Source organism: Budorcas taxicolor, chromosome 18 (genome assembly GCF_023091745.1).
Source record: "Budorcas taxicolor isolate Tak-1 chromosome 18, Takin1.1, whole genome shotgun sequence".
In the NCBI taxonomy this organism is placed as follows: domain Eukaryota; kingdom Metazoa; phylum Chordata; class Mammalia; order Artiodactyla; family Bovidae; genus Budorcas; species Budorcas taxicolor.
In genome coordinates this window covers 41,109,463-41,119,347 of record NC_068927.1, presented here as the reverse complement: position 1 = coordinate 41,119,347, position 9,885 = coordinate 41,109,463, and the positions used below count along the sequence as shown (strand labels likewise).

The 9,885-nt window shown below is 50.4% G+C and overlaps 1 protein-coding gene and 1 non-coding gene across 2 annotated transcripts; one reads left to right on the top strand and one right to left on the bottom strand.

Moving 5' to 3' along the window:
• Positions 1-470: 470 nt before the first annotated feature.
• Positions 471-543, top strand: TRNAM-CAU (transfer RNA methionine (anticodon CAU)). Its single transcript has one exon. It is a non-coding gene; the product is annotated as a tRNA-Met (tRNA).
• Positions 544-4,873: 4,330 nt separating this feature from the next.
• Positions 4,874-8,426, bottom strand: TLE7 (TLE family member 7). Its single transcript, XM_052656975.1, has 9 exons — positions 8,119-8,426; positions 7,984-8,006; positions 7,759-7,817; positions 7,065-7,277; positions 6,716-6,957; positions 6,373-6,514; positions 6,086-6,239; positions 5,278-5,351; positions 4,874-4,978 (listed from the first exon to the last, which is right to left on the bottom strand). Exons 1-9 carry the CDS (start codon positions 8,424-8,426, stop codon positions 4,874-4,876), a joined length of 1,320 nt encoding a protein of 439 aa, XP_052512935.1.
• Between the last annotated feature and the right edge of the window lie 1,459 nt (positions 8,427-9,885).

Below are 9,885 nucleotides of genomic sequence, written 5' to 3'. Positions count from 1 at the left end.
TCCGGCGACAGGGGCCGTGTGGGCGGACGCCCGCAGCGCCGCCCGCCGCTCGCGCCGCCTCCTCCCTGCTCTGCGCATCCCTGCCGCGCGTCCTCCCGCCAAAGCCAGGCGCGTGCTCTCCGGTTTCGATTGGAGCCTGTGCCCGCGAGGGACCCTCGCGTGTTCTGCCGCGCCTATTCCTGCTCGCTCCGCAGAACCCCACTGGCCGCGCGCGCCCTTCCACCCACGGCGAACGCGGCTGCACGAGCCCCCCTCCTCTCTCGACCCCCTGAGCTCCAGGCTGGCGCGGGACTCCCTCCCGCCGCAAGACGGTTCCAGTCCCGGAAGAAGAGAGGAGCCGTCCTTCCCCAGCTGTCCCGGGACCCACCGGCGCTCTGCCGGCAAACACCGACTCTTGCGAGGCGGTTAGGCCAAAGGAAGCGGCTGCAGGCACTTTCCCTTTAGCGAGAAAGAAGGTCGCTTGTCTGCCAGCCTTCTTAGCGCAGTGGGCAGCGCGTCAGTCTCATAATCTGAAGGTCCTGAGTTCGAGCCTCAGAGAGGGCACAATGTTTTACTGCCATTCACAGAAAATAATCTGCTTTCCAGGGTGGCGTTTACAGAGGTCCCGCGGACTCAGCAGGTAGAGGGATCCCCAAGTGCTGCCAGAGAACAGAAGTAAATGCTTAGGTCCGCAGAGAGCCCATTCAACCACAAGCCACAGCCACGCGGGTCGATCAGTGTCCCATCTTCCTGCGGGGAAATGGATACAGCACTGCTGAGTGATTCAATTCGTCTCGCAACATCTGTGAAAAATTTTCCTAAACCATTTCTGACTTCCTTTCCCCCGACTTCCTCTGTGTGCTCCCCTAATGGCTCAGCGGTAAATAATCCGCCTGGAACGCAGGAGACTCGGGTCCAATCCCTGGGTGGGAAAGATCCCTTGGAGAAGGAAATGGCAACCCACTTCACTGTTCCTGCCTGGAGAATCCCATGAACAGAGGAGCCTAACTGGCCCAGTCCATGGGACTGCAAAAAGGCACCACTTAGCAGCTAGAACACGACCACCTTCCTCCACTCCGATCCAGGCCGTGTCTGCACATTCTCTTTCTGCTGTCTCCGGAGACTGTAACCTTTCTCCGGTCCAGACCCAATTTTCAGTTTCTGGGAAGACCTGGGCTGTCAGTGCAAGTCTCCCACGTGACCCTGGAAGGCAAGGTGAAGCCTGGCATTGATGACCTAGGAATGGCCAAACTTTAGCTTTAGCTAAATCTTCCATTCTTTTTAGACTTTTTTTTAATCCTTCAATTTTTGATTATTCAGTTGACAATAGCTTCCAGTTTCTTTGTGATTTAGCCTCTACTAATTATTTAGACATATATTTCTTAATTTCCAAAACCAGGAAATTTCTAGTTTCCTTTTTATTGTTTATTTCTATCTTAATTGCATTATGGTCTTAGAATATATTCTGTAAAAATTAAATACTCTGAACTTTATGGCTCAGTATTTAGTCACATCTTCTGTTTGTCATTATTACATAATTTTATTTAGATTCGCATCAAATTAAACAATGTACTGTTAATAATAAATTATAAATATAAATAATAAAGCATTATTATATTATTATACTCTATTATGCCAGTAGTTTTCCTCTATTAACTTGGAAGCTGTACCCTTGTTTAGTATTCTTTTAGTAACTAGCCTTGAAATTACACTACTCTTTGACTTATCGTGACTCCTCTTAACTTGGACTTTACCTTCTTTCCACGAAAGAAGAAAAAGTACAGTTCTCTTATTTTATCTTTTTTTTTTTTTCAGTTTTCTTGGGTATACATCTAGTTGAATTGCTGAGTCATATAACTCTACCTTTAGCATTTTAAAAAGCTACCTTTCAAAGTGGCTGCAATGAGTTCTATTAATACAATCCCACCAGCAAGTTATGGGGGTTCCAGTTTCTCCATAACCCCAGCAAATTTGTTACTGTCTGTCCTCTTTATTCTAGCCATCCTGTTCTTGCAACTTTCCTTTGCACTGTGGGTTTGGTTTGTGTTTCCGTGATAACGTTGAACTTATTCCTTTGCTTATTGCCATCTGTGTACCTTCTTTATAAAAACAGCTATTCAAATCTTCTGCCCTTTTTAAAATCGTTTTTTCCTTTGTTGTTGAGTTTTAAGAATTCTTTACACATTTTGGATATAAATCCCACACCAGAAATATCTTCGCAAAGGTTTTTACCCCTTCTGTAGGCTGTCTTCACTTTGTTAATGGTTTTTCTTGAAGCCAACTCCTTTTTGACAAACATTACCCTTATGGCAGAAGGTGATGAGGAACTAAAAGCCTCTTGATGAAAGTGAAAGAGGAGAGTGAAAAAGTTGGCTTCAAGCTCAACATTCAGAAAACCAAGATCATGGCATCCGGTCCCATCACTTCATGGCAAATAGATGGGGAAACAGTGGAAACAGTGTCAGACTTTATGTTTTTGGGCTCCAAAATCACTGCAGATGGTGACTGCAGCCATGAAATTAAAAGACACTTACTCCTTGGAAGGAAAGTTATGACCAACCTAGATAGCATATTCAAAAGCAGAGACGTTACCTTGCCAACAAAGGTCCATCTAGTCAAGGCTACGGTTTTTCCAGTAGTCATGTATGGATATGAGAGTTGGACTGTGAAGAAAGCCGAGCGCCGAAGAATTGATGCTTTTAAACTGTGGTGTTGGAGAAGACTCTTGAGAGTCCCTTGGACTGTAAGGAGATCCAACCAGTCCATTCTAAAGGAGATCAGTCCTGGGTGTTCTTTGGAAGGAATGATGCTAAAGCTGAAACTCCAGTACTTTGGCCACTTCATGCGAAGAGCTGACTCACTGGAAAAGACTCTGATGCTGGGAGGGATTGGGGGCAGGAGGAGAAGGGGATGACAAAGGATGAGATGGCTGGATGGCATCACCGACTCGATGGATGTGAGTTGGTGATGGACAGGGAGGCCTGGCGTGCTGCAATTCATGGGGTCACAGAGTCAGACACGACTGAACAACTGAACTGAGCTGAACTGAACTGACCTTGAAGAAATAAACAATGCATATAGAGTTGAATCTGTCCTTTTTATCCTTTTATGATCCAGTTTCTCTAGTCTCCAGAAATTACCCACCTTGTGAATTTGATCTTTAGAATTCCCTACCTTTTAAAAATACTGTGTAAAAAATATATAGACACTTGGAGTCTAATTGTCACTACAGCCCAGGACAGGACTACTGTTGGACCCTACTCTGTACACTTTTCCATGGAAGCTAAATAAATAAATAATTGAGAGGCACAATGGCTATAGCAGGAGTCAGCAAACTACAGCCAGCAGACCAAATGTGACCCACTGCTTCTTTTTAAAAACAAAGTTTTATTGGCACACAGTCACATTCACATATGTGAATGCTACAACAGAGCTGAGCAATTGCAAAAAGGCCTAAAATATTGACTATCTGGCCCTTTAAGTAAAAGTTTGTTATTTTCAGAGTTATAGTGACAAATTCATAACATGTATAACAATTCAAATACAAGTTTATTTTTCTCCCCTGAAATATTCCAAAGGGGGAAGCTCTTCTCCATGTTTGATTTGGGGACACAGGATGCTTTCATCTCATTGTTTTGTAATCCCCTTGGACTTTCACATCACTTGCCTGGAGCTGGTAGAAGGAGACAGAGAGCCTGGAGGGGACATCCCCCTACTCCTTAGGTCTTGGCCCAGAAAGGAGCCACATTCTTCACTCGTAATCTGTCAGCACGAACCAGTACTGGACAGTATCTCAATGCAAAGGATGGTACAATTGGTCCCAGGCTTCGTGCCTCTTCCAGGTGAATTTTAACCTACAAACTTTAGTAGGCTACTACCTGTCTAAGCCCAGAGAAGGCAATGGCACCCCACTCCAGTACTCTTGCCTGGAAAATCCCATGGACGGAGGAGCCTGGTGGGCTGCAGTCCATGGGGTCACTAAAGAGTCAGACACGACTGAGCAACTTCACTTTCACTTTTCACTTTCATGCATTGGAGAAGGAAATGGCAACCCACTCCAGTGTTCTTGCCTGGAGAATCCCAGGGACAGGGGAGCCTGGTGGGCTCCCGTCTATGGGGTCGCACAGAGTTGGACACGACTGAAGTGACTTAGCAGCAGCAGCTCTCTCAGCCATGTCAACTCCAAGCAGAGGCTGGAGTAAAGCAGGCCTATATGGCTTGATTCAGGGAGCTGGGTCTTTTTCAGTTTGGTGAAGACCACCCAAAATATCACATCCACCAACATGAGAAGATGCCCTGAAACAGACAGGCAGCTTCTGACTGGCACCAGATGCCAGATTGAGAATCAAGACCTTGGCTATGGTTAGATCAGCTCCTGGAGTTTTAACCTGCATCAAGAGTTGAGTTTTGTTGGTCTACCAGCATCCGGATACAAACTGAAAGTTTGTACATGGACATACGTTGCTTCCTGAGCTTTCTTAAGAGTCCAAGAATTCCCTGATACCCCTAAAAAGAGTTATAAACAAAACTAAGTATGGTCTAAAATGTTTTACCCACTCAGGAATTTGCTGAAAGGGGGTATAAGCAATCCATCATGATGAGTTTGTTGTTTAAACAACTGACCACACACCCAAGCCACTTTGGTTTTTGCTTTTCTATTTTATTAATTACAAAGTCCAGAAATCAGTGGTAGAAAAATAACAAAGGAAAAATCCTTAAGCTGTATAATAAAAACCTGGAGGGCAGGCTAGGAATGTGCTGGGCAAGAGGGGAATGGACAGATAACCAACACATGAGGAGAAGGAGGGGGAGTGGCAGGTGTCAGAGTGGCCCAGCGCCCCAAGGTCACCCTCCCAGCATGCTGGCCTTCACTGGGTCTTGACCAGCGGGACCTTCAATACAAGAGCTGGTAAACCGTGGCACTATTCTTGGAGCCTGTGACCACATACTGGTTGTCAGAAGATACGTCACAACACAGGATGTGTGCGGACTCCTCTACCTGGAGGGAACGAGAGGCCACGGAGGAACAACATGCGGGGTGTTTCAGGCGTCATACAGGGCTCTTTTCAAGGCTCCATGTAGACCCGAGGCTTGGTCCAGAGGCCAGGCTAGGTTCGGGGCTCAAGGTGGAGCCCAGGAGTTCCCAGGGCCTTGAGCCCTCATCCCCCTTGATGTACTCAATGGCCCTGGGTGCCATCTCAGAGGTACTCTCCAGCACTATCTCTGGGGCCCCACCATCTGGGGTCTGGGGTTTGTGAGCTCCAAGTGCCTGGGTTTGTACACCCCTCCACCCAGTACCTGAAACAATCTATGTAGAGAAGGTGCAGCTATGCAGCGGATCGTCTCATTCATTGTGGCCACAAAATAGCTCCCTGGCAGAGAAAAGACAGATGGAGGGGGCAGAGACCACGCCTGCCTTCCAGCCCCAGCTCTGCTCCCAACGAGACCAGGGAAGGAACCACTCATTCTCTGCCTCAGCTTCCCCCATCTATAAAACTCAGAGACATGACCCAAACCATTCCATCTTCAGCCTGCCACACCCAGATTCCCGGGGGGAGAGTCACTGAACAACAGGCCAATCACATGGGGCTTCGTTCCTCTTGTCTTTGGTTGGTGTCTTTGGGCTGTGGTTCCGTGTAGGAAGCTACCATTACAGACAGAGTCAGAGAAGCAGAGGGAACGAGACTTCCCCGGTGGAAAGAAGGAGGAAAGAGACTTCCCTGGTGGTCCAGTGGCTAAGACTCCGCACTCCCAACGCAGGGGGCCCAGATTCAATCCCAGGTCAAGGAACTAGACAGATCCTACATGCTGCAACTAAGAGCTTGCCTGGCGCAACTAAGGCCTGGTTCAGCCAAATAAATCAGTGATAAGAAGAAGAAGAAAGAAGAAAACTTAGCCATGCCAGCAGGGGAGAAAAACGGGTGGTGGGTGGAAGCAGAGGCGAAGGCAATGGGAAGGTGGCCGGAGACCTTGGTCCGGCCAGTTCTGGGGCCAAAGAGCGGACAACTAAACAGTCTGAAAGGAAGCCGGGCCCAGGCTCCCCAGATGAGCAGACAGCTTGTCAGGCGACAGGGCACCCGGAGGTGTCCCCGGCCTGCTCACTCACCACAGGAGGCAAACTTGAGATTGTGATGGTAGACGTATTTCTGTAGGACAGCCTTAAACTTTTCCTTCCGGTTTGTGTGCACGATTACGATGTCACTCATTCTCAAGCCTACTAACAACCACTCCTCACTGGGGTCATGGGTGATGCTGAGGATCTGTCAAGGGAGGACGTTGGGGGTCAGCACTCAAAGAGGCCATGCCCATCATTCATCCACCCCACTTCTGCAGGCACCCACAGCTCCCGGGCCCCAGGGACCACACTCAGACCCGCGGTAGCCATGCGGGCACCTCATGCCGTAAATCTTGTTGCTGCAGCCTCTGGTAGCTCCTCAGGTCCCAGGAATATAGTTTGGTGTCTTCACCTCCTGTCCAGAGTTTATTGCCCGTGATGTCCACACACTGGGATCCGTATATGGGGACTTCATGCTTCCTGGTGGGAAAACAACTCAGAGGTTCATGCATCGGTGGAACCCTCAGAAGTCTGGGGCCCAGGAAGTCCTTAGATACGCAGCCCATATGTGTCCTCCACACGGACTCACCTCGTCCTACTGCAGAGGAGGAAGTGAGGTAGGGCAAGCAGCCCAAGCTTCCCAAAAGCCTCACCGTTGCACCTCACCCCCTGGGGTCATACCTGATCAAGATTTGGTTCTGCAAATCCCAAATTTCAACAAATCCTTTGAAACAAGCCACGCAGATCTGGGCGTTGGAAGAGAGAGCCAAGGAATAGCACACAGGGCCGGTGGAGGCCAGCTGTGCCCTGACACGGGGGGTGGGTGCCAAGTCCCAAAGTGTCAGGCTCTGGGACAGACCCCCCGTGATCAGGCTCCGCTCATCGGGGAACAGCTTGCAGGTGAAGACACAGCTGTCACGGTCCTGTTGGAAGGGCCAACATTCTCAAATGGTCTCTAGGAAGCATGGGCTCTCAGTGTCAGGACAGAGGTCATCCCCAAGCTCCCCCGGCCTTCTGGAGGACCCCTCACCTGGAAGTTGAGCTGGGCCCGGGGCGCCTGGTCCCAGGCATGCAGGGCACTCTCATCCCACACTCTGATGTAGCCGTGGCCACACGTGTACACGTGGTGAGTTGAGCCGCTAACAGCCACTGCATAGACTTTCTTCCCATGGCGGAGTCGGCCAACCTTCCAGGACTTATGTGGGGCCCTCTGCCTAACCACCACATCATCTGGAACGGGAGGCTGGGGTGGCCCCCAAAGGGTCACAGCCTTGACCTGCTCTCATCAATGGGGGCCAGCCTGTTCCTAAGCCTGAATCCACCAGCTCGTCTCTGATCCTCAGGCAGGACCGTGTCCTCAACTGGGGTCCCCAGAGCACTGACATCCTTCTGCACCAGGCCAGGGTGGCCTCCCTGACAAACAGGCCATATCTTAGACACTTTTGAGTTCAGTGATGACAGCAGAGCCTGGCTCAGAGTCCCTCTGAGGAGGTCACTCTAAATGCGACCCTGACAGCTGAGGCCCTACACACTGGTGACAGAAGGAGGGGAGCCCAGGTCCAAAGAAGCAGGGGCTCCATGCACCCACCACCTATGGGGGAGAGAGTAAGGGTACAGACACACCACACGCCCTCACCCTCTTCCTACTAACTTCTTGTTGGGGCAGGAGAGGGGAATAGGAAGGGAAAGATGCCAGGTTGAAAAAAAAAAAAAAAGACACGTACAATTGCTCTGAGGAATGACAAGACTTCTTCAGCGGGACCAGGCGAAGGACAAGGCTGACCTACAGGGAGAGACCAGCGGCCACCTGCTCAGAGAGGTAGGGTCTGGCAGCAACAGCATCACAGGACCCAGGGAGAAGGCTGCTCTCACGCCCCAAGGTACCCCCACTCTGAAGCCCAGCTGCCGGCTGCACCCTGCCTGCTCACACCATCCCAGGTAGGACTTACCAAACTCCGTTCCTGGTGGGGGGCTGTGACACAGGAGGAAAGAGGGAGGAGACGGACGGGAAGTGAGATGGGTGGAGACGCCCTCTCCAGAGCAAGTTCACCGCCCCAGGCCAGCCTGGTTCAGGGGAGACTTACCTGAAACCGCATGCTGCATCTTCAGATTCTGCCTTGGAGAGCCAAGTGGCTGGCAGCTCAGATCCGACCAGGGCCTGGGGGGCCCACTGCTGGGGACTCGCACAGGTCATCTCTTGATAAGCTGGGCCGTGCTGCCTCAGGGAGCCCAGGGGCTGCTCCGGGGAACCGCACACCTCGCCCAGCTGAGACCATGCATGGTGCTCCGGCTGGGAGGAAGCATCAGGGCTCTCTGGCACGTCCCCCCTCTTCTCAGGCTCATCATAAATCGGGAGCACACCGAACGAGGCCTCTTCCTTCTCTTCACTCATGGTTTTCGGTCAATGAAGTGCCTGAGCCACCTGGTTCCAGGGCTTGAGAAATGAATGAGTTTGTCACACAGATCCTGAGTCCCCAATTCGTCCCGATCCCCTGCAGCAAAGGAGAGAAGAGATGCTGACGTGTGGATGCGATCTTTGGGGTCTACTGAGAAGACCGTGAGAACACGCCTCTGAGGGAGAGGATTCGCCATTGGTCACAGACTCACTTTTGATACTAAATGTTGGCAGCGATGGTGCTGAGGGTGAAACGTCACTTGGACACTTTGAGATGTTATAATAGTACCAGGTGTGTGTTTTGTTTTTCCTTCTAGACACACAGACTGCACTTCTATCCTCTAAAATTAAACTCACCCTTTAATTTGAACGTACAGATCAGGCCAGTGGCATTAAGTGCATACACACTGTTGAGCAATGATCGTGCTTGCGTGCTCAGTAGAGTCCAACTCTTTGCAACCCCACGGACTGTAGCCCACCAGGCTCCTCTGTCCATGGGATTCTCCAGGCAAGAATACTGGAGTGGGTTGCCATTTCCCACTCCAGAGGATATTCCTGACCCAGGGATCGAACCCGCGTCTCCTGCACTGGCAGGCAGATTCTTGACCACTGCATAGCGTTTTCAAATGAGAGTTCATCCACCGGGTAAAAGAAACATGAGACCACAGGAAACCATACACACATCACGGGGTCTCTCTCCCCTAGAGGGGACAGCATGGAAGAACTCTGGTCATGCAACAAGCCTCAAGCGAGGCTGCAGAAGGATGAAGAGGTTGGCTGGTGGGGATTTAATCTTTCCCATCCTAGGAGTTAATTCTGAGAACCGAATGCAAACTTGCATGTGGAATACTCAGAATGATACAAGGCCAGTGGCAAACACTTAATACAAGGCAGATAGTGCGTTTATCTGAGGGCTGTGCCAGGAACCAGAGCTTTGAGGATTGAAGGCAAACCAAAGGCCTTCCTTCAGGCTGCCCAAAAGCCAACCCCAGAAGTCCCAGGCGAGACCCAGCATTCCGCTGACAGGACAGATCAGAAGCTATAGGGACAAGACGACAGGCAGGGCTGAAAACGGTATCTTCCAGTTGGAACCAATGCCTTGAAAACCAGGCTCGGTCCTCAGCTCTCAGATACCATGGGGTACCCAGGTTGCCTGCCCTTGGGAAGTTCCTCCTGACACTTGGTGGTTTCACTGTGCCTGTGGCCCTGAATCAAATACTTCACATAGCTGGTCCCATTTCATCCGCACACTTTTGCGGGCCACATGTGACAGGCTTTAAACACTGAGGTTCTGAGTGGGTAGGCAATCAGCTAGAAAGCACAGAGAAGAGTTTCAAATCCTGCTGTGTCTGGCTCTCAACTGTCTCCTTCCTTCCTTCCCATCAGAGGAAGGAGGGTACTATCCACCACTGTCTCGATGTAGTTACCTAATCCCCAGCAGTTCCACTTTTAGGAA